This window comes from Serinus canaria, chromosome 2, assembly GCF_022539315.1.
Source record: "Serinus canaria isolate serCan28SL12 chromosome 2, serCan2020, whole genome shotgun sequence".
Lineage (NCBI taxonomy): Eukaryota > Metazoa > Chordata > Aves > Passeriformes > Fringillidae > Serinus > Serinus canaria.
In genome coordinates, this window is record NC_066315.1 from 34,487,601 (window position 1) to 34,514,171 (window position 26,571).

General features: G+C 40.4%; 1 protein-coding gene across 7 annotated transcripts in view; it reads left to right on the forward strand.

Annotated features, from left to right (window-relative positions):
• CREB5 (cAMP responsive element binding protein 5) overlaps positions 1-26,571 on the forward strand; it is a 258,620-nt gene that overhangs the window by 75,518 nt on the left and 156,531 nt on the right. For all 7 annotated transcript variants that reach the window (XM_030237483.2, XM_030237479.2, XM_030237473.2 and 4 more), the window contains one exon: positions 8,456-8,628. In XM_030237483.2, coding sequence (XP_030093343.1) covers positions 8,465-8,628 — 164 coding nt within the window. In that variant the 5' untranslated portion in view covers positions 8,456-8,464. The remainder of the gene's footprint in view (positions 1-8,455; positions 8,629-26,571) is intronic.

The window sequence follows — 26,571 nt, forward strand, 5'->3', positions numbered from 1 at the left end:
TCTGGCAGCTGCTTTTGGATGTCTAATTGCTTGTCCTGCAAAAGTTGACATGCACCTACTTTGAGAAGGTTCTTTGAGTACCCACTGAGAATGTGCACTCTGTCTGATTTACAGAAATTAAATGATACTGCTGGAAAACACTCAAGCAGAGCTTATAATTGTGTTTCTTTGAATTTTTATCTATTTAAACTTTTCTGGTCTTTTCAATTCATAGATAAGTACTAGATGCAAGGAAACAGTGCAAAGTAAAGGACAAGGCACTGGATTGGGAGAAAAGAGCCCTTACATTGAGTACTGATATTTGGCTGAAGAAATCACTTTCTCTTTTTTTTTCTTTCCCCTTTCCTTGTCTTGTCTCTGGTCTCTGAGGCTTGTGAGCAAGTGTTGTCCCTTAATGTATCTATATAGGTTTTACCACAATTTCCTTAATTTCAACTAAGGCCTTTAGGAATTACACTTAGTAAGTATCCCAGCAAATTTCTTTTCTTCTTTTCATGTTTCTTAGCAGCCCTTCTCCATTAGAAATGCATGGCAAGCTCCCTTGTTTACAGCAATCTAATGGTACCATAATTCTGTCCCTGAGATAATATTACAGATATAAGCCAGTTTTGCCTTAGACAAAGTTCTAGGGAGAATGTATTTTCTTATAAACATGCTTTTTATAAAAGGGTTTGTTGTTTTGTGTTTATTGGTGTTCCATCTGCTCTAGAGAATACATTTGAGAAAAACTAGCTCCAGCATGGCATATAATGTTTCATTAGCAGGCATAACCTTGTTTATTTGCTTTTTAAAATTGTATTTAGAAAAGGAAATCAGTTTGCACCATTGACATGCTGCCAGGTTCCTGTTTATAAATGTCACAATAGGCAACTTAGAAGAAATGAAATAGTCAGTTTATGGCTTTTGCATAAAGAATGAGAGAACTGGGTAGAGCCAGGCAGCCAGTTGCGCTCCCCCTGTTTTCTAGCCTCCCAATTAGCAGGAGTTAATGTGGTGTTAGCAGTGCAAAACACCCTGGGTGACCCAAACTGGGCTTTGCACCCTTAGTGTTACTGATCTTCAGCTGAACAGAGGAAGCTCTTTGTGCTATGTTGCTGTAGTGGCTATATTGGACAAGTAATTGTGCATGAAACAAGCAACCCTGAGGAAAAATGGGAAATATCTGTAGGAAACTTCAAGACATAAGCATGCAATCTGATGTCATCTTTTCCCATGGAGAAGCTATTTCCTTTCAAACTCTGGTGAAACCAAGCTTCCAAAGTTTCCTTATCCTTTAAATATGTTCCTTTACATCACCTTTTTTCCTTTGCTCTAGTAAATGGTTTATCATGGATACCTCTGGTGTGCACCATATATTACTTACTGTGTGTATCTAAAGAAGGCTTCATGTGCTGCAAGCATAGTCTGGACAGACATGCTGCAAAGGGCACGAGAAGGGTAGTGGGGGAAGAGGGGAGGGAATTGTGGAAGACAAGGGTCATCTTTCAGTATTCATTTCTACTGATAATTAGAGGGCACCACTAAATGACTGTAATTAGATCATGTCAAAAAAATTAAGATAAAAGACCAAAAATTCCAAGTATCCTGCATTTTGTTCACAGTATCGGAGGAGCCAGAGCATTAGCTATCAGAGCTGCCAAAGTGGAGCACAGGCACCGAGGCTTCTCTTGCCCATGGAAGAAGTTCATGGGCATTTCCCTGAGAAGGTGCTGGGAAGGGTCTGGAGGAGGTGACAGTGCTCCCTGGATGCCCCAGGGGCAGAGGCACAGCTGGGGCAGCAGAGCTTGGCCTGCAGCGCCAGCAGCATTGCAGAGATTTTGTGCAGGGCTGTCACCCTTTCAGACAGCCGCCTTAAGAGGATTAGGAGTGCTTAAATGGGCCCTTTGGATTTTGAGTTACAGTGGTGACTGCTAGAGCCTTGAGATGGCTTACACCTGGCTTAGCACTTGATACCTCTGTCCTGTGTCCTGTGCCACGCTGCTTAGCAGTGCCATGCAGTTGGCTGGAGATTAGCAGATGAGGCTTGCATCACTCAGTGTAGCTCAGAAAGCCTTTCTGATAACATACGAACAGCTGTTGAAAGAGAACAGGATTAAAAGATTATTTATGATTTTTTTTAGTTTGTTTGTTTGTTTTGCTTTGTTTTGTACCTCTTGAGGAGCAGCCAGCCTGTCTATGCTTAAGAATAACCCATCCTAACTTAAAACAACAAGGAAGTTTCCCTGCATGTTCCAACACAGATATTTAGGATAAAATTTTGCAAAGCTCCTGCCAGTTCCAGGGCACAAGTCTGATCTATTAATTAACAGTGATTGTCTAAGGCTCCAAAACCTGAAGACATTTTGAGAAAAGGACAAGGGTCACTGAAGTTCATAATACCTTTAGAAATGTTACCTTTTTTTGTCCATAAATTCTAGTCACGGTGCTCCAATGCCGTGTTTGGGTGGCAGTTAACTCTGGTCTGTGAATTGCTGGTGGTCGCAAAGCTGGGCTAAGTCATCTGCATCTGGTCTGTGGAACCATCTTGCCTTAATTACACAATTTATGATAAGAGCACAGAGTGCTCTGTGTGAAATTCAGAGGGTTGACAGAGGTCTGTGATCCAAAAAATTGGAAACCAGTGGCTGAGACTGATAAGTACAGATTCAAAGCTTTATGATTTCAGTGAGAGCAATGTTTCCCTTCTTTCCCCATCTGCCTATCATTACTTGTCATTCTTGAGTAAGGAGTTTAATTTTTCTTTACATTTTTACCCCTTTGGAGATCAGGTTGATAACATTTGACTGAGCAGCCGTGCCTGGGGTTCAAGAAGTCAGATATACCCACACTGCTCCTGGCCTTTCAGTCTCCAGTGTGGTGGGGATAGCTGCCTGGGTCCAGTTTAGGAGGAGACTTTGGATGGGGGCCTTGGGGGCAGGGAAGAATCTTTCTCCATTCTGGGATATATCATGCCTGCTGTTTCTTGTAATGTGCCATTTTTATCAGGTAGCTGCTAAGTGAGCATTTGCCTTTCTTTAAAATGTTTTGAGGAATAGATCCTTTGGCATGAGTTCTGTATTTTTATGTGTCAGCCTCGCTCAGTGACTTCATACCTCTTGCTAAGTAGGGGAGTTAAATGGATTTTAGTGGTCTGCAATAAGATCTTCATAGTGCTTTGTCCTTATGCTTAATGTTACTACACAGCATTTTCCAGCAGTTTCCTTCTGTGTCCTTTTTTTTCTGGTTTAGTGCTTTTCCTCATTCAAAGCACTACAGATGTTACAGTTTAAAAAAAAAGTGGAAAAGGTATTGCATTTCAGTCTCCACCAAGTTTACACTCACCCATCTCTTGCAAAAGAGAAACTTTTTTTTTTTTAAATTTAAATCTTGATAGTAGACTGTCTTTTTCCTGTAAACCTTCAATTGCATTAGTAACATAATTCATTTTTTATCTCTGGTTTCTTCCCTAGTTCCTCATCTCTGTTTACTGGACCTGAGTGGGCAGCAAGCTTCATTCTGTGCTTATAGGAGTTTAGATTTTGCATGCCAGTTGCAGATGAAACAGTGGTGATGGGCTGATGTGAGGGCATTTTCCTTCCACTCTAACCCAAGTCAAGAGAAAATACATGAATTGGTGCTGCTTCTGGGGAGACTTGCTAACTTTTGTTTTCAAATGATCTTTTTCCTCTGTCAGGAGAGAATTCATAGTGGCTCAGTAATTTTGATGGAGATTATATATGGCTAAAATAATTTTGAAGCTTGCCTTTATGTGCCACTTTTAATGTATCATTTTCTTTACAAAAATGTCTTCCAAGTTTTAAGCCATCAGGTTCTTAGGTTGTGTAAGCAGTATGTGCAGAGAGCGAGTCTGTCACTGGAGGCTTCCACCATGTGTCTTTTATATAGTGTGAAGTTGGGGTCTCAGTAATCAGGCAAGATATGACTGTACACTTCTTAAAAGTGCACATGAAGCTGCCATTTAAATGTGTATTGTCTTAGAATATTTTTCTATATATTTGTTAAAATATATTCATTGAGAGGACAGACTGTATAAATTCGAAAGTACTGTTGTATATTTGATTTCTCTCCATAATTTTTATTACGTTGATGCTTTTTTCTTGAACTGTGGGAAAATATTTTAAGTTGCTGTGCAGGAAAATATGGATACATGATATTTTGCACAAAACAAAAATGTGCAAAAATGGTTTTGTTTGTGTTTAAATTAACTGCTTTTTTATTTCAGTTTTTAATGGAAAATACCTTCTGACTTGAGAATTTATTTAACAGTCAGTCTGCAAAATACCTTTATGTACAATTGGTTGCAGGTTGCACCTCTATTGATCTAAAAGCTTACACAGAACAATCCTTAATAGTCTGCAGTTCATGTAAAACTGGTGTTTGCAATTCTTTTTAAGCCTCACAGTTAAAAAATAAGAGTAGGAAAATAAAAACAGACTTTGGTTTAGAAACTAGATCTTATAGTTTAAAACCGCAAACAAACTCTGAAACTTAGAATATTACAGTAGGTTGTGAAGGATGGATTGGTTGTCTGTGTCCTTTGAGTTGGTGAGGTGGTGCTGTGTGAAATGGATGAGTGTTTCTCTGGAAGAACCAGGGTTTAGGGGAATTGGTGACTGTCTGGGTATATTTTGCCTGCGTTTGTGTAGCTGTCATTTCTCTGCTGTGCTTGCCAACAGGGTGTGTGTTCTTGCAGGGTGATGTGTAATCCTCTCCACCAGAACATGGAAGCATGACTTTAAGAAGTTTTTAGCCTTTAGAAAAAAGAAGTGTGTTGTCTATCCAAACTTAAATGGTTGCACGTGGGAGAAAAATGCTCAAATGTTTTCTTCAAAATCTGAAGCTAAAATGGGCCATGAAGTGTAACTGGGGAGAAGTCAATATGATGATGATCTGTATGCTTTCCTCTTGCATCTGGAAAGGTTGAGAATGAACACATTGATTTAAAAGCGGTTTGTGGATATGGTTTGTTGCTTTTGGGTTTATTTATTTGAATGTTAAATACTGATGGAGAGTACTACATGAGCACATGGGTGAGGGGAGCATCTCTGTAAAAGCTCTTCAGTGTTATAATCCTAGTTTCTGCTTCCTTGAGAGTGACTGGAAACTTCAGTGAGGATGAAACTTAGTCCTAAAGGACATAATTCCTCTTCATACATTGGATCTTAATTAAGAGTCACAAAATTAATCTTAAGAGCATGTCTTTTGTGTCTCTGCAGCTCCTGACATATGGGTGGCCTGCTCCCTGTGCGAACACTTAGGTTCATTTTAATAAAAAAGATAATAATGATAAGTTCATATGCCCTCTTCTAATGCTAAAGGACAATAGGAGAAGATACCTGAGAAAACTCCAAGTGTGTGTGTGAGTGTCATATTCTCTCAGAGTATGGATGGGTCTTGCGAATGTTAAAAGCAGAGGGAGAGCTCAGTCTGTGTCATTGCTCAGACTTCTCTGAGCTGGAATGCTGGGAGCTCCACACCTCCTATCAAATAATCTTTACCATGGGCTTAAGAGCTGGAGGATAATGATAAGGGCAGTCAAAGGAGATGTTATTCATGGATGCCTGGTACAAGAACACTAAGAACTCCTTAAAAGCAGAGCAACTTAACCAAACAACAATTCAATTTATGAAGTGGAGTTCTCAGTTTCAGTCAATTTTGCTGAATTTTTCCTCTTTCTGTAAGGGCCCAAAGTCAAGTCTGCAAGGAGCTTGTTAATATCCCATCCAGATCCAAGCAGAACCAGATGCAGAGCCAACACAGCGAAACCATTTGGGAGGTCTGAAGACTGGCTGCATCACACATGCAGTGAGCCTAGCCTTGCTGTGCTGGTGGTACAGAGTCATTCTGCATGCCATGATGCACACAGCAAGATCAGCTAGGCTTGGTGTCAGATCTGCTGTGCAGCACCTTCCTGCCGCCTCTCGGAGCGTGCCTATTGTCCTTAAAGTATGAACTTCCTTGAACTTCTCTGCAGATTCACAAGCATCTCACTGATGCAAATTATTCTGAGATTGCCAAATCCTTTTCTTATGAATGTTGGAGTCATGCTGAGTTTGACATTTTGTTGGGAAACCTTAGGCTTTCACTTGGCAGCGTGGTATGTGCTTGCCCAACAGCAGTGCTTGCATTACTGAGAAGAATGGAGGTCTGAAAGCACTGACAGGCTTTCACTCTGCTTTTACTTTCCATGCATCACATGCTCAACCTACTTTTTGAAAAGATGTAACTTACTGGAAATTGATAAAATTTTGAAACATTGTTGGAAGTTTATGCATTTAAGATAACAACTACGATGTCTTATGGACAAACAAAATTTTCAATATCCATCATAATTCATCTGTTTGCACCTTTCAGAGCTCTGTAATTATAGGAGAAAATTGAAAAGGAAGGAAAAGAGAAAGGAAATACCTAATTTAGGAGCACAGGAATCTCATATTAAATCTTTAAGTTCTACCCTGCCATGGTACAACAAAGTCCAGTAAAACTCTGGGCAGGTGCCAGGGTACCACTTGATTAAGGCTTGTGATAGATTTCCATCTTGTCCATTCCTAGACCTTGCAGGCTCATGGCACCATGCATCATTCCTTTAGAAGTCACTTTAGGAAGTGATAGTGTTAAAATATTGACTGTACATGGATAGATACTAGATCTGTCTTTGCAAAATCTGGCCATGATCAAAAAAACAGGTTTGAATCCTAAGCTAGATTTGGCTGTATATATATTTTTTTTTTAACAGAACAGGCTTTTCATCAGAAACCAGTAATGTGTTGAAGAAGTGACATATTAATAGGAATGTGGTAGCTGAGGTAGAGCTTCTTCTGGAGAAGTTTTTTCATATCTGAGGTTATTGCCTTATGGTCAGGACATTCTTCTATGCTATGAAATGTTAGTTAAGATCCTTGGTCTGCCTTCCTCTTGCAATTCATGCTCCTTAAGCGAATACTTAAGTGAATAAGGAGCTTCTAGACCTGACTCAAAATGTGTAAATTATTTACTGTAAGAGGAACTCAAAGCTGGGTCCTCTTCACTCTAGGTGAGGTGGTGTAACCATTCAACTGTAGGCAGTACCACTGCCTCTTTATGTGTTAATGAAGACTGGAACAACTCCTGTAAGAGAAACAGAGATCCCTGCTCTGGGAAATCACATTAAATATTTAAATATATAAAATTTAGAGATAAGGGGATAACAGCTAATGCCTTTAATTGGGGTCCTCTAATTATTTGCTTTCTTTTTCCATGAGGTGTAGTTCTTTATTTGGCTCATAATACAATCTTTCTTTGGGTCTGGGATTGAACATGTGGTGTGCCTCTTCTGTTTTCCACATATTGATCAGAGCTCTGAGTTTCCTTTCCCACCAGCTTTATCTTCCAATATTTTGCAGTGGTTGTATATGTTTCCTAGACAAATTGACTCATAAACTGGAATTTTGAATGAAACAGAACTTTGTTTTTTAATCCTGAGTATTCCAGTGGTTAGGAAGGTGCTCTGTGTGAGTCTTAGTGGCAGTGTGTGTATAAGGGGTTTTTTGTTCCCGTTTTCCTCTGCCTAGCATGAGGTGACAATGGAAAGTTTCTTTTCCTCTTGCTGCTAACAATTCACACGTTGATGCCTGATAGGAAAAATAATGCTCTCAAGGTTACCGTATTTTTCATCTGTATACATTGTGGCTTATCTCTGGCTTGAGAGTTCTGTTTGTTTTCAAACACAGGCCAAGTCAAACCCTGCGGTTTAGCAGCAGTGTGTGTTGTGTGTTACAGGCATAACAGGAGAGAAGTCTCATTCCATGCCTCCTTCCTTAGCAGCATCCTGGTTCCTCGCTGGTTGTTTGCTCAGCAGATATGAGTTATCTGTGAACTTCTGGTTTTTTTGGTTTTAAGAACTTTTTAAGAGCTCTGAGTTACCTGAAGCAAAGGTTGTATGTGGTGAAATACAGTGTTGTTCTAAGCCTCTGGGATATTTTTGTTCTACAAGATCTGTGGAGGCCAATAGAAATGGCTGTTTCATGATGTGCAGTGTACTGTGTGTTAGTTTGGGGCTGTAAAACTGGGTTTGCTTGTCAGCCTAAGCAGAGGCAGTACACAGTAAACAGCCCATGCACTAAATCAAGGTGTCATGTGCTCATAACATGTTCAGTTAGGAGAAATATGTGCTAAATATCCCCATTATATATCACAAGACAGAATCACAGAAGAGTGATTAGTCAACCTGTGGGTATTTTTTACCCAACCTGTGGGTATTTTTCCACCTGTGAAAGTAAATATTTCTTTTTCATGTCTTTATTGTGGTTGGTTATAACAAGATCTATTGACTTGGGATTTACCAGGAGCTAGTAACTTTTCATGTTGTTGATACTTTCAGATTCCTACTAGAATTCCTTTAGAACAGAAAACCAAGATAAGACATTTATTTATTTTCATTTTCTTCCACCATCTCCCATTTCCCTTCTTCTCACAGAATATCTCCATGCATAACACAGTTGGAGGAGCAATGGCAGGACCTGGATCCCACCAGCTGACAAACACAAGGATGCCAAACCACGACACCAGCGTTGTGATTCAACAAGCCATGCCGTCTCCACAGTCCAGTTCGGTCATTACACAAGCACCTTCCACAAATCGGCAGATTGGGTGAGCCCATTTCCATTTTCTCATTTCTCTGGTCCTCTGGCTCCTGCCTGTAGGACCAGATGTTGTCCTCATGTCGTCATCCTTCTTAAGGTCCAGCTGCATGCAGGCCCAGGTGTTGTTCTAGAGGTTTTTGAGGTTACAGAGTTTGCACTTGACCCTGCCAGGATGAGCCAGGACCCCTGCAGCACATGTTGCAGACTGTGGGGAATGGCCAGGTCAACTCCAGATATGGCACACTGGTTCAAAAAGGACAGAATGCTGTACTTACTGAAAACTCCTGCTCCCTGCATCCAGTTTTTTTTTTTTTTTTTTAATATTCTTATGATCCTGGTGCAGGTTTTTTCTATAACTGCTCTGGGAAGAAAGACAAAGAATTTGTGAAGCTGATCCTTTGACTTCCTTCAATGGGAATTCTGGGTTTTCTATGGGTTTGAGTTATTTCCTACATCCTCTGTTTAAATGAGGAATGCTGGAAGACAAAAAGACCATCAAGATAAATAGAGTTTTGCACAGTGCAAAACTGTGATTTAGCTGCTCAATTTGTGATGATGGATCCATATTTATTACCATAAATTGACAGTACGGATGCTTATTGTATTGGCTTGAATGTCAATTGAGTGCTAATATCTGGAGAGCTGTATGAACAAACCACCCATGTTTAGTATATGTTTATACCTGGTTACTTCCAGCGAGTATGAGATCCTCATAAGACACAATAACTTGTTTTTAATTGTACAGAAACTGCCCCGATGGCTTGAGGGTACAGTTTTTCATCACACAGCTCTGAGAATTTTGGGGTGGGGTTATACATGAAAATGTATGGATAAAAAGATATATTAGTGGACTAAGAAAGAAACACCAGTATAGATTCATTATCTGTCATTTGTAATTTGGTCACATCAATTAAGTGAAATATGCAAAAGCAGTGACTGTCCCTAGTCATTATCTAAATAATTGATGATCAACTTTCAGTCTTTTCAAAGTAAAACCATAAAGTGACATCCTGGCATTGAAAACAGTAATTCTAGTTATTCTTGAGTTTTCTTTCAAGATTTTTGGTGTAGGCCACAGGCTTTGTATCTCCCATGACAGCTGGGATAGCCCCTGGCCCTGAGCTCTGGGCTACCCAGTCATGCACAGAGCACCGATTCCATCTGCTGCCCTAGTTGGTGCTCCGGGCCAAGCTCCTCTATTTTCCTTTTTACTACTATTTCAGGATTTGGTTCTGCATACCTAAATCTGGTAGGATGGGTCACATAAAGCTATTTGATAGTTGTGCCCTTTGTATATGTTACCTCTTGTCAAAACACAGTGTTCACTGAGATTTCACATGCAATACCATTTACCTGTGAATCCAGCAAAGCTCTTGTCTTATATATGTCCCATTCTGTTCCAAGAGAGGGGGCTGGGAGAGAGAGAGGGAGGAAGAAACAGTTTCTTTTTCAGTTTTAGAAAGAAAAACATTAACTAATGCCATTATTTGTGTTAAGGATGATTAAGCTCCTGTTCAAATTGTGACTTAATAGGTCTAGTGGTAATTATGATCCTAATTAAAAGCATAAAAAAACCCCAAACAACTTTTAATACTCAGTGGTGAGGTGTTTTATGTAAGACTGTACTTGGCTTCCAAACAATTGTTTCTATATAATGAGAAAAAAACTGCATGTGGTTTTGCAAGACCCTGTCAGTCAGGTTTTAGGTTTGTGTTGGTTCAGGGCCATGGTGATTAGAATCTCCAAAGTTGGAGGGGTTGAGGATAAAAAGGCCTTTTCCTAGTCAGTGGTGTGTCTCACTTGGGAAACTTTGCCGTGACATATCTCAATTCTTCCCTGTGACTGAATCACACAAATGTTTCCTAAGTCTGAGTCTAAAGCTGCTTTATTGGGAGGCAATTGTCAGCATTTTAGTCTCTGTGTGTGTTGGTGTGTGAATGAGTCTTATGGTGTGACCTCCAGCATACTCTGTTCCCCATTCTTCCCTCTTCCTAGGAGGTTTTGTTTTTTGTTCATGGTGTGTCCTAGGAGATAATTGCTGTATTTTCAACTTCCTCTACTTGCCAAAGGGTTGAGCATCCTTGTTTGTCTTCTTTTCCTTCAGTCTTTTCCCTGTGGTGTCTGTTTTACTTATTCAGAGAACATATCTTGTCATTTCCATTTATCTTCATCTTACCCTTCTAAACGTGCTAAGAATTATATCCACGACTCATTCATGAGGAATACAAACTGGACAACGGTTCTGGTATTAAACAACTGAAAAAAAAAAATCCAGATCAATTCAGAAAATATTTGAGGTCTTCAAAGTTTGGTTGTTTTGATTTAGCCATGCAAAATTGAGGTTGTTTAGCTATTTAACAAGCCCAAATTCTGAGGTCCTCAAATCAGTGGGTTTTGGTTGAGTTCCCCTTTTTTAGAAATCATCTGAATTTGCCCCAAAGGGCAGATGAGTCTTTACCGTGAAGAATTGTGCCAGGGAAAATGCCTTTTAATGAGCAATAAAACCAGCAGAGAGAAACTGGGTAAAACTCTCACTGAGTTCTGTAAGAGCAGGACCAAGCCCTGAAGGTTATATAGAACCATCTTGTAGCAATATTCTGATTTTTATCACAACCACAAATATTTTAGTGTCAGACTATGGCCAAGCCACCTGCAAATGTTTATGATGGCCTCACTCCAATGAAAACAGGGAACAGCAATGAAAGTCTTCATTTAGCCCCTGTTTGTAGGCTGTGCTCTAGTAACAGAGAATGGGACCCACCTGTGCCCGCACACAGCTCGTTTCATGGTGAGGAGTGGGCGAGTTTGTAGCAGCTGATTTTCCCAAGGGATGTAATTTTTCCCTACTTTCGTTTCTCCTTCTCTTTCTTCTCCCTCTCCTTCCCTCCCTCTCTCTCTCCCTCCATGCCTCTCTTTTTTTTCTATCCCCTGCTCTGGGGGCTTGCACATAAAATGAGATATTGACACAAGGCATGGGAAAACATGACAGAATGTGCATTGTTGGGCAAGCCTTACTGGCACAATGTATATCCACACATTGTTTCAGGTATTAAGCTTCAGCTACTACTGAACAGGCACCCAGCCAGATTAATCAGACAAAAGGAAGAGCATGAAGGTTATTAACTTAAAAAATAAGACAGGGTGCAGCCCCGCTTTCCTCCCACCATGTTCCTTTTGTTGAGAACAAACAGCAACATTAGCATTAGAGCAAGCTGGCAGGCTGGTATAAAGGTCCCTGATAGTATTTATGTGGTGAGGCAGTCTCTAACCTCCTTGCCATCCCTCCTCCCTCCCCACCGAGCATGTGGGAGGAATGCTGGAACTAGTGACTACTTGTGCTGATGAGAAATCAGTTGAGGAACACTTAGCAGTGAAGGGTGTCTTTGGCTGATTAATGGCACATCATTTCTAGATAAGATACATGGAGGAAAAGCAGTATGGCATATGGAGGAAGGCAAGGAAAAAATGATATAAGACGTGCATTTGTCAAAGGTATAGAAAAGCAGATAAGCTGAATCAGCTCAAGATATGGGGCTCTGAACTAGGCTGTGCAATAACAGTGCTTGTCTTCTTTTTAAAATAACTTCATTTTTTCTGTGACTGAATATACAGCGGTGTGTGAGAGAGTTCTGGGCAGACAAATTGGTGACAGCACAACGTGGTGGTTGCTCTATCTGGACACATCTTTTGCTAGGAAAGATGTGTTTTTCAGGCTATCAATTGCAATGTAACAGCATTCACAGAGAAGGTAACTTGCTTTTGAGCTAGTTTTTCAGATAGTAGTGGACAAAAATAGTATTTATTCCAGCTTGAAACTCACTGGTACAGCTCTGCAGCTGATAAAGAACATGGGAGGTTGGAGGATTGTCACAGATGCAGCAAGTTGTTAACATTGTAGTAAATGAAGAGTGAGTCCAGTTTCAGTGAACTCAGGCTCCAAGGTGGACATAGAAGACTAACCATGTGATGTAGATTATCTGTTTTTAAAGTGTTGTAGAGCATTTTAATCGAGATAAGATGGTCTTCTGGCACAGCATCAAACAGGAAAAATTGCAACCACATTTGGTGAAATGCAAGCAGGTAGGAGAAAGCAACAAAAGGGGTTTGGAAGATGCTTCTGGTGCCTTGATGTTCTGAAGAATCATGGTACCAGTGGGAAAACAACCCTTCAGTCCACACATGCAGCATTCATTTTAACACTAATGCATTACCTTACTGTTCCTCTCTCCTCTCATGGCACCACCTGTGTCTCTCTGGTTCCAGTTTATCATCTCTTCATGGGTTTGAAGGCTTTTCAAACAAAAGGGCATGGGAAATGGAATAGTCAAAAAATTGACCACTCCATGCATGTAGTGGGACTAGCAAAGGTTTGGTCATTTGAAAAATGAAAAAAACCCCAACTTCTCAGTCTTAACTGGAGGGTCTCAGATGGCAGAAGGACACACTGCCTCTGTGGCAAGCACAGGAGTTTCACCATAGTAAAAGCTGTCTGAGACTGCAACTGCAGGTTGACTTTTCAGAGTATCCCACTATCATCCTTTATAGCTTAAGGAAACAGAAAAGACTCCTGCAAGAGACAATCACAGGCTGAAACCCTTCCATAATGCAGCTAGCTCTGGAAGGCACTTGGAATAGGAGGGTGACTGAGAAGGGTCTTTGTACATCCAAGAGAAAGTCTCTCTTTAAGCTCTTAGTAAGTTGGTGGAGTGTGTAGCATCAAAGAGGCCATGGAATGATGTGCTTTTATTAAATTCAAAGACTAGCTCCCTTTCCAGGAAATCTGTGATAAAAGCCTCTGTTCCAACTCATGTATTTGAGCTGAAATACCACAGTATGTTGTGAGATGAGAAGAAACGTGCAGTGAGAGATGAAGCATCAAATGACCACTCAGTGGCTCAATCAAGTCCATTCCACAGCCTTGATTATGCAGTGTGTAAAAACATCAGTGAGATCACTGGAAGGGGAGGAAAAGGGAAGAGAGAGCATCTGATATTGTCATTGTGACCAAATTTTTTTTCTGTCTTTGTAGTAAATGTTGGGCTTTAATTCCTGTTTAATGGTCCTGCTTCTTTTTCCTCTCTCTATGCTAAGACATATTTTCTGTAGTCTCTTCTACCACACTGGCCTTGGCCAACCTTGATATGGAATCCCATCAAGCTACATGTGAGCAGCAGCCACAAGTCTGTGGGAAGCTCAGGTGAATTACTTAGGAAATTATTACAAGTGAGCCATTCCCAGGAACAAGTTGTCTCATAGCCTAGCTTAATAGAGAGGGTGACAAGGGACAAAATGAGCTGGACCCTCTCAAGATGTTCATCCCTTTTAGCAAGCTGCTGCCCAGGCCCACACATTGACCTGCAGGCCAAACCATGCTGCTCTGTCTGTGATATTTAGAAGCTCTGTCTGCCCTCCAACATCCTTTGCTGTTGTATGTTCAGGAATTGCTGACTCAATTTTTCCCCATACTGCTGAGTCAGGAAGAGAAAAAGCAAACAGTACCAGTCTGTGTGCCAGGCACAGCACAAACAGGTGTTGTTCACATCCCTCTTCTATCCTTAAGAATATACTCCTCTGCCTTCCCAAAAACTCTTCCTTGCTGTAAGATGTAGGAAGGGGCTGGAAAGTATTGACATATATCAAGGTGACTTTTGGGGGACTGAAAGGAGGATTATTAGCCAGGTAATAAAGAGCTTTGATGAATAAATAACCTAATGAACACAGTGTTTTACATTTCATACTTTCTACTTGACAGAAGTCCTGTTTGTTAGAAATGTTGCTTTCTCACAGCAAGAATAGCAAAACCAAAAAGTGTGAGGGATATTGTGGGACTTGCTGTCTCTGACTAGGATTGTTGTCTTGTGTTATGAGAAGAAACCATCCCTCTCCCTCTCCTGATGGTTTTTTGAGATAGGCAGTGAAACTATGCTCAAGCCAGTTCTCATGCAGGTGATATCTAAGAAATGGATCATGATGTTTTTGTCCTGAAAAGCTTGTCCCACCCAAGAACTATAGGAAAACAAGATTAGAATATGCACTGTACCCATAATTTTATCTGAGCAGAAACACTGAGCTTTCATATGCATTGGTTGGCTCTCACATCAGAGAAAGTCATAAATAGAACTTAAGTATGATATATAGAACTTGGAGAATCTAGCACTGATTCCTTAATTTTAGTGGCTGGTATCTCTTACATACCTCCCGTATATATATAATACACACTGTATAAATCTTCTTTAAAGGTGTCATCAAAATTTATGGGCAGAGCTTCTGATTTATATGACTCTTTGAACTAAAACAGATGTAAAATCATTTTTGGATGGAAGAGGATCTCAGAATTGCAGTGGGTTTGATATGACAAATCAAGCTTTTCCTAGACCAGAAAAAGATCATTAGGGCTCTGCACAGCCAAATCTCATAGCTCTGCTCTTCATCACAGGTTTGTGCTTAACACGCCCTGATGCATGATTCCAGTGTGTGTTTTATCCAAGTGTCAGCCTGTTTGACAGGTAACTAAGCTGCAGTAAAACACTAACTCAAACAATACAGACTTTGTTTGGTGTAAGGCTTTTTAAAGAATCTATTTTCATTTAAGCAACCAGTTCGCAGGTTCCCAAGAAGCAGCAAGCTTTGAGATGCTGCCTTACACCATGTCAGTTCAGAAAAGGGCTTAAAGGCATGCTGGGGGTGGCACAATGGCTATAATGATATAAAAAAAATGAAGACCTTTATGTGCAAAGAATTCTGATAAAGGATTAGTTTCCCACTAAGAAGTTATGTTTGTGTCTGTTTCAATAAAGGAATTGGCACTGATGTCCTTAACAGAGAACACCTTGATTTTGCATGGTTTGTCTTGCCAGTGTCTCTTTTGACCACTTCCAAGGGAATATGAAAACATACTAGAAGTTAATAAAGTGTTAACACTTTGGGTTGTTTTTTTTCTATTTTTTTTTAAGCTGGTACCTGGCTGCAAACCAATTACAATAGTTCAGAGGAAAGTGCCTGAGGGAAAACACAGGAATTACAGACTTTGTATAAAGTGTATGGATCCTATTTTACCACCTGTAAAAGTAGGCCTCCTTATGAACTGATGAGTTTTTAAAATCAGTGGTAGAGTACAGTTCCATTTAAGGCATATATATGGTTCTATTTATACTAATGAATAGGCCAAATACACATTTGAAAAAGAAAAAGCAACCAAAAACCAAACCAAAACAAAAAAATCTCAAACACCAACAGTTTGAATCAAAGGCATGGGTAAATCTAAGATGACAACATTACCAAAATTAGTTCTTTACAAAAATGAAATTATGCTTGATTTAGAAGGAAAAAAAATGTAATTTAAATAAATCTATCATTTGGAGACCCTCTAACAAAGTTGCACATTGTAAGCCATAAATTTAACTTCTCTTAGCTATGTTTAGTAAAAAATTGCTGAGTTGAGCAAGGAACTGATGGCTAGACAGAACCTGCAGGTAGATTGAGAGTGCAGGAAAAGTGTTCCTTGGAAGAAGGAAAAAATTAGAGAGTGTGTTTTAGAAACATTTGCTGCTATGAGCATCTGTGTTCTGCGAACAGAGACGTTTATTCTGAGCTCACATAAATGAAGTGGAATTTTGCCAGTAAAAGAAGGGGTTGTGTTACTCCAGTTGTAGGATCCAGGTCCTAATTGGTTTATGAAATGAAGGGGGCAATCTTTGAGCTATTACCAGCTTCCTCTGCTGCAAGTGAAGTGAATCGCAGCTGTTCTGATAGGGTCCATAAAACTTGGTGAGGTAATAAAATGTTTGCAGTGAACAATTCTCAAAATGGGTGAAATCCAAATCCCTAGCTTATTTGACAGTATTAAGAGAATTGAATGTACTTCCTGGGGAATTCTGAATATTATGTTACTTTTATCTAGTTCTTTAACTATAAGATCCAGGCTCTGGTGCTGTAAATGTAAGGGCTCAAAGTAGCATTCTTCTTTTTTAACCCTACAGATTGAAAGGCATTATGTACACACATACATATGTGATACAGGAAAAAGCTGTGTTCATTGCTCATTTTCTAATGTTTCTGGCTTGTGCTTTTTACTTCTTTTTACTTTTCTGTCTCCTGATCTCTTGCTCTGTTTTGGTGAGATTTTTTTTTAAAAAAGCATGGTTAGCATCAAATGATCTTGCACAGAAATACTTGTGGTGCTTCTAGTCACATGATTTCTTTAATGAAAACAATAACTGTTGATCTTTTAAGTTTTCTTCAAGCAACTTAACATTTGCTAGACCTGGTTAGAAGTCAGATTTGTCAGTTGTAACTTCTTAGCAGAGCAGTTCTGAACAGTTCAGTTCATAGTGGTTTTGATCTAAAGATCTTTGATGTGAGTTCAAGTCCAAACTGACATTTTTGGGTATCACTGTATATATTGAGGAATTCACAATTTTCCTTGAAAGCCATTCAGTGTTTGTCTAGAGTTCTGTTGTTCTTCTCAGCATTGCCACAATGAAGCATTTTTATGAAGGGCTTGGACATCTTTAAACTTTGTTTTTTCTTTTTATTCTCCGCTTTATAGAAATGTCTGTGATTTCCCAGGCTGATCGCACCTTGATAGTAAAATGACCTAAAAAGAGGACAAATAGAGAAGATAATGAGAAGTTTCTTAGAGTAATGAATTGGGTTTCCAGGTCAGTTAAGTGCCAGCTGGTTGTGCTTGCTGCTCATCCCCTTTCCCACCTGAAGCTGGGCACTTGCACAACCTAACATCAAAGCTTCCCCCTTTATATCCATCCTTGTATGACAGATGCTGCTCATCATATCTCAGACAGACTGTTGCCTCAGGTGTCTGGAGAGTGACCAGCCAGCATTTCAGCCACAAGGTGCTGCTTGAAGGGCCTCTGTTCCTTCAAGCAGTTTGCCAGGGAGTGCTGGAAATGGTGGAATATCTGCCTTCCTTTTCTGAGGTGGTTGCTCCTGCCGTATGTCCCTGGCTCATAACAGGCAGTAGGGCTGTCCCAGGTATTGCCCAGGAAGATGTGCAAGAGATGCACAGATCTGAATGGTGGTGGTCTCCTGGAGCTTCTGGGCAGAGCTGCATGAAGAAAGCTTTCCTGACATACTCAGGGCTAAAGCTTGTGTTTTCAGCAAGTGTTTTTGAGCTGTTATTAGAGAATGTCCCTGGAGAAATGAACTGCTGACTTACTGTGCCTGAAGGAATCTCTCTTTGGGCATGCTGGACTTCATTAATTCATTATTGCTGTGAATTGTTGATGTTGCTTTTTTGGGCACCAGATGTAAATTAACATAATGAAAGTGGGCAAAAGGCAGCAGCAGTTTTTAAATATTCAAACAAGACAGTCTGTTTAGCTTAACAGGCTGTCGTGGGCAACTGATTCTGGTTGAAATCCAGCTACAATATCTGAAGATATTAACTGTAGCTGATAAACAAAGGAGCCCAAATTTGAACTGATCTAGTATTATTTTTCTCAATTTGTGCTTGTTTCAAGTGGTTTTGTCTGAGATTATATGGCACAGGTAGTAAACCAAGTTCTGACTGGCAATATGTAGTCTGTAGATGACAATTGGAGCCTATCAATGCATACACCAAATGGAAGAGCTGTGTGGAAAACTTTATCCTCTTTACAGTCAATTTCCTTCTTATTCTGTTTTAATTTCTTCTTTCTCTGCAGTCTGTTTCAGGACCATAGAGGAAAGAGATCTAGAGTGTTGTTGATTTTTTTCTGATCTGTAGGGAAATAAAATAGGAAGCAAAATAATACTTCTACTGTGAAGTAGCAAAGGAAGTTGTTACTTCAGTCAGTGAGTTCCCTTAGTGCCATACTAAATGGATGTGGAGAAAGATATGGAATCTGGGCTCCATGACAGGGAAGAAAACCCATGCTTTCTTCCAAATTTTCCCCTGGCCTGTACATTGTTCTATTGTTCCAATAAGAAATCTGTGACTCAGAGGATTTATTCAAAACCTATATAAAACATAATAGGCAAAGTTCATTCCAGAATCCATCAAGTGAAACTATACTTCTCTGTGGGGAAAGCTGGGGTCCCTTCCAGCCTGGTCTTTTTCTGTGTACAGCCTGGTAGCACAGAGTTTTTTGTTGCACATTAATGCAACATCAAGGGGTTGTGGGGCCCTAAGTCCTATAAAGCAAATGCTAGAAACAATATTGGACCCAAGCAGAACCCATAAATGCAGAGGGAAGCAAAACCCCATATATAAAAGAAAACAGGGTATGAGAACAAAAGCGCAAAACCACATTTCAAGCCTCAAGGGGAAAAAAAAAATCAGGTTTTTTTTTTGGAAGAAGCATCATTGGAAATGTTCAATTTTCCTTATGACCAAGTTGGGAAGCTGTAAGCTGTGTCCTTGAAGACAGTGTATGTATGTATGACTGCTAGCCAAAAAAACTATCCCATGTTGACAAGAAAACCCCACCACTGAGGTATACATTTCCTTCCTATTCCTCCTGCATGTCCATTAGACAAACAGGAAAGTAGAGACACTCCTGCCATGTTTACAGGCCTTGCCTTGTTATTTGCATGATGGACAGAGAGCTAAGAGCTGTGTTGCCAACACTGCTTATTGGAAAAACCTGGAAATAATTAAGGGACCTCATTTGTTATTGCTCATATGTTCACTGGTGGAAATTATTTGAGAGAACAGTTCTACTGGTACAGAACAGTGCTTGGTAATAGAACAGTAGAAAAATGACAAAGGCAAAAACAGCTTTGGGGGGTGGGATGTAAAATACTATTCTAAAATAAATTTCTATATTGGTTTTGAAAGGTTTTTTGTGTGTGTGTGTTTTCCAGTAGAGAAAAAAAGAATGTAATTTGCCCGAACTAGAGGATGACTTGTAATGTTTTTACTTGTTACTGATTTATTTACTTGAATTAAACCTATGAATTACAGTGGGAGTTTCAGTTGAGTAATATTCAATATTGTGTTGCTATTTTATTACTGGATCTGCTGAGTGCTCCCTTCTATGGTGTCTTCTTCCAAGAGCTATGAGCACTGTGAATCTTTTTCGTGTTACTCTTTCAAAACCAAGGCTGTGCATTGCAAAACCAGCTACCCAGGCAAAGGGACTTTTAGTGTTTCAGCACACTGCTCCTTTTCTACCTACATTTCTCCTGAGCTGCCTGCTCAATTCCAGATCTGCTCCCACAAGCTGATACAGGTCTTTGTTTACGAGTCGGGTCACAGGACACGAGGTGAGTGTACCTGTTGTACTGTGCCTTTCCTCTTTTTGTTGGGATACGATGTGCTTTTCTGAGTGGGAAGTGGCAGTACAGTTGTTTCACTTGAGCAGGTTTATGGCAGAACACAGTGCAACAGAGACAAGTGTTGATGAGTGAACAATGAGTCGTTAAGGCGAAGCAGAGTATTGTCAAAGGAAAGAAATCAACAATTCCAATTCATCTCAAGATCAGTATCCGAAGATTTCAGGCTTTGCTGGCGTTTCTGTTTGCAGTTGCTTCTCTGTCATGTAGTGTGTGTTGGAAGCATTCTCTGTTGTGACATTTGCTGTGGCAATGTGAGGCATACATATGTTTGCATGCTCGTGCAGGTTTCCCAGGAGGTGTGATCAAGTTGCACCTATGTGTTCCCGTTCCTTCTGCTTCTCTTGTTTTGCAGAGCTGCAAGGGGACACAGCCTTTTACTGTGAGTTGTGACACTTCCACTTCCAGTTCAGTGGTGGCTCCAGGGTTCAAACTTGCAGCCTAATAAAGAGCCAGGCTAAAGGGCTGTTACTGTCAAGAATAAAGCCGTGTACTGTAACTGAGAGTAATCAGTTTGGATCGCATTGGCAGATTCTTTGTATTAGCTTTATCAGGTCAGGCCATCAGAGAGCAGATAGACAGGTAAGACCAAAAGACCTCTGAACCCAATTAAAGTTGTACCACAAAGAAATCAAATTCATGTGGTTTACATTTCAGAAAGTTACATTTGGTGGGCTGTACTTACTTTTATTCTGTAACCTAATGCAGACCATGTGAACATTTGAAACGCTTTTAACAGTTAACCAGCTCAAATAACACAGAACCAGAGCAGCAATAAAGAATGAATTAAGACTGATTGCAACTACAGCCAATTTTTTTTTCCTCATAAAGAAATATAAAAGGCTGATATATTTAAAAACTACCATACATATAGTAATTTCGTCTTCAGGTTTTAGCATGACAATAGCCATTCTCATGTCTTTTAAAATAAATGTTTGGTTTAAAAAGCAATCCTAAACCCACAGTCTTTCTTTTATTTGCAGTGTTTCAGGATGAGTTTGGATGTGCTGTGGAACCACTGATAGTCCCATTGATGCACATAGTTTGGGAATTGGTCATACAGCTCTGAGATAATCCCAAGGAGCTGACATTTAAAATACTTGGCACAATAAGAGCATGAGCATGAGAGGATAAGGAAATAGGTGTTTTATTACTGTCCACTTTCTTAAAAGCTGTAGATGTGTGTGCAGCTTGTCAGTCACAAACACTTCTTGCTTGCTGACATTAGATAGGCCTTACATGTGGACAAAATAATTTCAGCCGGTGCAGACTGGTGTGTGCTCAGTTTTCCTGTTTTCCTAAACCAAGAGTCTGAATGAAAGCCTTGAAGCCTCTGGGGACTAAGCTAGGGGAGGACAGTGCTAAATGTGCCTGTGTCCTGCACTTAACTTCAGGAAAGTGAAGTGGTTTACATGCAAATGGAAGAAAAGTGACTGGCTTGCTTAGCAGGAGAATCATTCAGCTGGATCAGTTTCCTCATTTTTTCTCTGTAATGATTCTTTAGGACTTTGAGAGATCTTCTTGGTGTTGGGGAAAGAGATCAGGCCCACAGCTCTTGCCTATGTGTTACATTCTCTCCTGAAGAAAGAAATTCCTACAGCCCCAGCTCTTTCCTAGGGTCTCCAAGACACTGAAGTGCAAAGCTTGTGCCATTCTGCTTTCTGGCACGGAGCCACCTGGCTGCCAGCAGCCAACCCCAGCTTCCAGCCTCTGGTGGATGCAGTTCCTTTCCTGCAGCAGCTCTCCTGATGTGCCTGTGTACAACAGCTTTCCTTTCTGCTCCTCGTGGGGAGCAGGTTGCTCTCCTGCCTTTCCCCCCCTTTTCCCATAAGCTTTTGGGGCTGATGTGGTAGGGAGGGCATTCAGGCATGGGGCTCTCAATGTGGCTGGGTTGAAAGCTAAGGTTGTATTTCATCCAGATGCTTTTGTGGCTGCTATTCTTCACGTGGGCCTCAGAAGCTGATCTTCTCTCCCTGGGCTGAGTACCTGGAAGATCTGCTGTCTTGCTTACTTTTCAGAAGCAGACAAGTAGAGAGGAAAGAGCTGGCTGTTTGTTTTTTGGTTTTGTTTTTGTTTTTCCCCTTTGAAATCTTAGTTAAATATGTAGCAAACCACTTTTTTTTCTGTGAAGGAATCTTCCTTGTATCACCATTTCCAAGTAGTGAGTGATGTACTGCTCATGGAATGCAAGCTGTTTCAAAGTGTACATGTGGGAAACCGGGGCTGCCACTGCTAATTCACAGAAATGCTGGGACTGGAAGAAAACCTGCACCTCCACTCATGCACAGAGACTGTTCTACTGTGCACAGACCAGAACTGGCTGGCTGAGAGGGAATACACTCCTTACTCTCTCTCATTTTTTTTTATGTGCTGTGTTTGGCAGCCTAGTTCAAGATGCTTGCATGGAATTAGGGATATGTCCTGGGAAAGTTAAATGGCCCCTGCTTCTAATGCTGCCCTGTCACTAAAAAATGAAAAAACCCAACAAAACAAACCCAAACCAGAAGAATTTATCAAGTTCTTTACAGAACAGAAAGTAAAGGGGGAAAACATTTGAGTTCTGGTGATTAGAACAACAAAAGATTCATCAAAGAGCAGATCAAATCAAGTGGGTGTTGGACAGAAAGCAGTGGCAGAAGCTATTAAAAGGTGCTAGTCTGGACCTTCATCTCAGTTTCTTCTTCACCACTAATTCCTTTTGGCAAATTTCTTGGTCTGTCTCAGATTTAGTTCACCAGTTATAAAATATGAAAAGAAATACTCCCTCACTTTACAGGAATGTTAAAATGAATTTAGGTATTACAGGAGAAGAAGGTAAATAGGTTCCTCTAATACAATGTCTTGAACATTTGATATAATTAAACATCAGGAATTTTTCTCAGATTATAGTTCTTTGCCACAGAAATAGAGAAGAACTATGGTATTATGTCTAAAATAATATGCTATTAATTTCCTGGAAGCTAAAATAAACTGCTGAAGAGTGAGATGAGTGAGAAAAATGAGAATGCTTATACTAGACTTTCTCCAGGCATCATGTTAATCTAATGCCCACCTATGGCAGAGGGGTTGGACAAGATAATCCTCAAAGGACCCTTCCAGTGCAAATTATTCTACGATTTTATGTTTTGCAGAAAGGAAACTGAAATGGAAGTTAATTATCAGACATATTTTTTAAAAGAAATAAATGGTAATACACACAAAAAATATAACTAAAAGTAATTTCCTTTAACTTTTCAAAATCAAGATAAGGCAAAACTAATAAACATTAAGATCTGCTTCAAAGGTGTTCAACATATTGAAGTGTAGGAAGGCTTTTGTTTTCTTTCTTTTTCTTCTTTTTCAATTAAAATTTGGACTTTTTCATTAATTCCATGAAAAAAAATCCTCTTAAATCTGACATTCACAAATCCTGTAAGCACTGATTTTTCTTTTGAGCAAGTAATATGCTTTGGTTATTTTTGCTTTTCTCATTCCAATTAATTAATTCCATTATAGCAGCCCTCAAAGACTCTAAACCAGACTCCATTATTTGCAAAATACTCAAAAAAGAGTGTTATGTCAAGAGAAGTACAAGCCTGAAATCCTCTCTGTTGTCTTCCATCTCTCTATTACAGGCTTTCTTCCATCTCTTTAGAAGGTATCCATTCATTCATCATCTTCTGTGTGTGTGTTTTCCTTGTTTTCCCTAGACTAGGCTATGCAAACAGTCTTGGTGGCAGACAGATTCTGAGGAAGCTTTCCATCCTAATTTCTTTCCATTAATGAAAGTTATGAAGCACTGCCAGTGTGAATACTGCCTGTAAACAAGAAGTGAGTGAATTCAATGCACTTCCCTAACCCCTCTCCTCCAGGGGCAGTAGGACACCAGCGGATAAAAGTGACGCTATGACAACAAATGCCGGAGGCGTATCCATGCAGACTATTTAAATGAGACAAAGCATTTTAGAAAAGAGGAGATTTAAGGTTCCTCATACATCCAAAGGAGCTCCTTTTGCTTCCTCCCAATGGGAAGAGCCTGCCGAATTCCAGGAGATCCTGCATTGCCTTCAATGGACAGGGCAATTGGAAAGGTGATTAGAGGCTGTAGAAAAGCACTGCATGTGCTCTCATGCCAGCAAATGTGAGTTTCTCACTTGGGTATGAGAATAGCAAGCTGAAAGAGTGGGAGAGGAAATCCAGTGTGCTGTACCCTGGAAATGTCCAGCTTCTATAAGCAGGGACACAACAAACACTGGACTATCCAGCAGCCCATACAAGTAAAAACTTTTCTGAAAAAGCTTCCTCCTGGTGTGCTCCTAGGCTCTTAGAACAGATTGTTCCAAGAACAATCAAGTGTTTTGGGTTTTTTTCTAGAGAGATATTAACAGCCGATCAAGAATTATACCCTCCAAACAATTAATGCAGCCTATGGCCTAATCAGAAAAATCATTATTTCCAAAAAGTCCTCTGGACAGAATGCAGCAGCAACATTTCAGAGCTGCTCCCACATCTGATGACAACAACAATAAAACACTGTGCTATTTTTCTTACCTCATAAAGTTGTCATCTCAGCACAGCTAAACATCTGAGTTGCCACCCAGCCTGTAAACATCCTGGTGTGGGGAAGGTTATCAAATAGGTCGTGGAGAAGCAGCTCTCCCATTATCTAGAGTATTATCTAGAGCCCTCAGATTTCCTGGAGTCCTTTCTATCTGGCTTAAGACATGGTAATATTACAAAGACACAGCTATTCCTTGGCCATTGCTACTCTCTGATTTACTAGCTTCTGCTAATGGATAAAGACTAAGTGCTCAATCTAATCTGACCTTTCAGGCGTGCTGGCTGTCAGAGTGTGTTTGCAGCCACCCTTTCTATCTTAACAGTGTCTCTCTAAGAAAGTGCAGCAACCTCATGAGGAGAGTACACTCCCTTTGGGTTCCCAGTTTTAATTCTGTGCCCTTCACAACTTCTGTTGAATGTGATACACTCAGCTGCTGCTTCTTGGAACAGGAGCAAGCACTCCACTGTCCCAGTCTTCTTCTAGCAGGCCCCCTTTCAAAATGTCCTTTGTTGGACAGGTAGCATTCTGTGCAGCATTCACATCAGTTTGATAACCTTCTTTAGTATCTATTTGCCATGCCAGCCTCTTGATTGCTGGCTGCCAGGCTCTCCTTCCCCTGCTTGCATCAATGCTGCTAAAACAAGGAGACTTCTCTGTCCTCTTCTGCAGATTCACTTTTAGTGGTTCTGTAATCAAGTTTTCTAACATTGAAATTGAGATTATATGAAATATGGTTGCCTTGAAGTATAAAAAAATAAAGTGGGCAGGAACATTATCTCTTAGCATCAGCTTTGGCCATTTAGAAGCAATGTATTCCCAGATTCTGGGTCTCCTTAAAGCCTTCTCTCATTGCACAGCCAAGTGCCTGCACCTCATCAGCAAACAATGGAAAAGATTCAAGTAGCAGGATCCTGCCCAGTTCAGATTTATTTAACCCTTTGTTGCCACCATATTATTTTGACCAGCCTTCCTCTTTATGTCTAAAACAGATGCTGAGATTTTTGGTGCCAGAGAGTTAATCTTATTAATAGTTTCTGTGTTTATTGTCAGAGGGACTTGGTTACACTCTCCTCTCTAGGCCAGTAGGTCAGGGGATTCAAGTTCCCCACTGAGGCTTGGAGCAAATCTCAGTGCTGACTGTGCACCTTAGACTGAAAAAGGGGGAATATGCTGCCTTGGTACAGATTCTGAATTTTCAGGAAGACATTGAGTTTCCAGGCAAGGTCTTGCCTGTCTTTTTCAAATATATTCCAGGTAGAAATTACTGAACCACTTCCACAGCAGAGAATTTGACTGCACTTCACCGCTTCTACATGATGGGAAGATGTGAGTTTGTGTACCCCACACCAAAAACCAGATATGGCTAATTTACTACCTTGCCACCCAGCAGGGAATCGTCCCCTTATATCCCTTAGGAAAGAGGGTGGGGAGGCAGAGTTTTAAGTGTCTGGGAGGAGAGCCTGTGCACTTGAAGTACAGGGGTCTGACACACTCACTTCAGACCAGCAGTAAGTAGCAGATGTGTTGGAAGGAGGAAAAAACAATGAAAGAGTCTAAACTCTTTCATAATATGGAGGGATGACTGATTAAAAAAGGTGAAAGGAAGGGAAAAAAGCTGAGGAAGATGTTTTCTTTGGGCTTTCCTTGGAGCTGTCTCTTTGTCTTCACCAAATGGAAACTTCAAGAGTTCATTTCTGCCTTTCACCCACCACTCCTCTGTGCTGGGAGAGAGCAGCAAAGGGGGTAAGAATGGAAAAGTGCTTGTGCTCAAGCGTTTCCAAATGTTTCACAGCCATGAGCATTTATTGGTTCTCACCCTCCACCCTCTCACCACGCCCTCCATATAAAATCAGAGACTGAGCTCCAGCATCCAGGCAAGGGGAAGCCTTCTTCTCATTTTTAGAAACCTACATGTTCCGGTGCAATGCTTGCAATGCACTCGCCCTCAGCTAGGACAGATTGCCAAAAGGCAGCGTCAGAAAGCTGCCGAAAGAAATGTCTTTCAAAGATATCCCAGAGAGTCAGGTCATTTGGTGTGGAAAGCAGGCAATAGTTCTTTCTGGGCTCATGGATTTAGGGAACTTCAGCTTGACTGAATTGAAGGATTAGCAAAATTATTCTCCCACTGTACCCCCT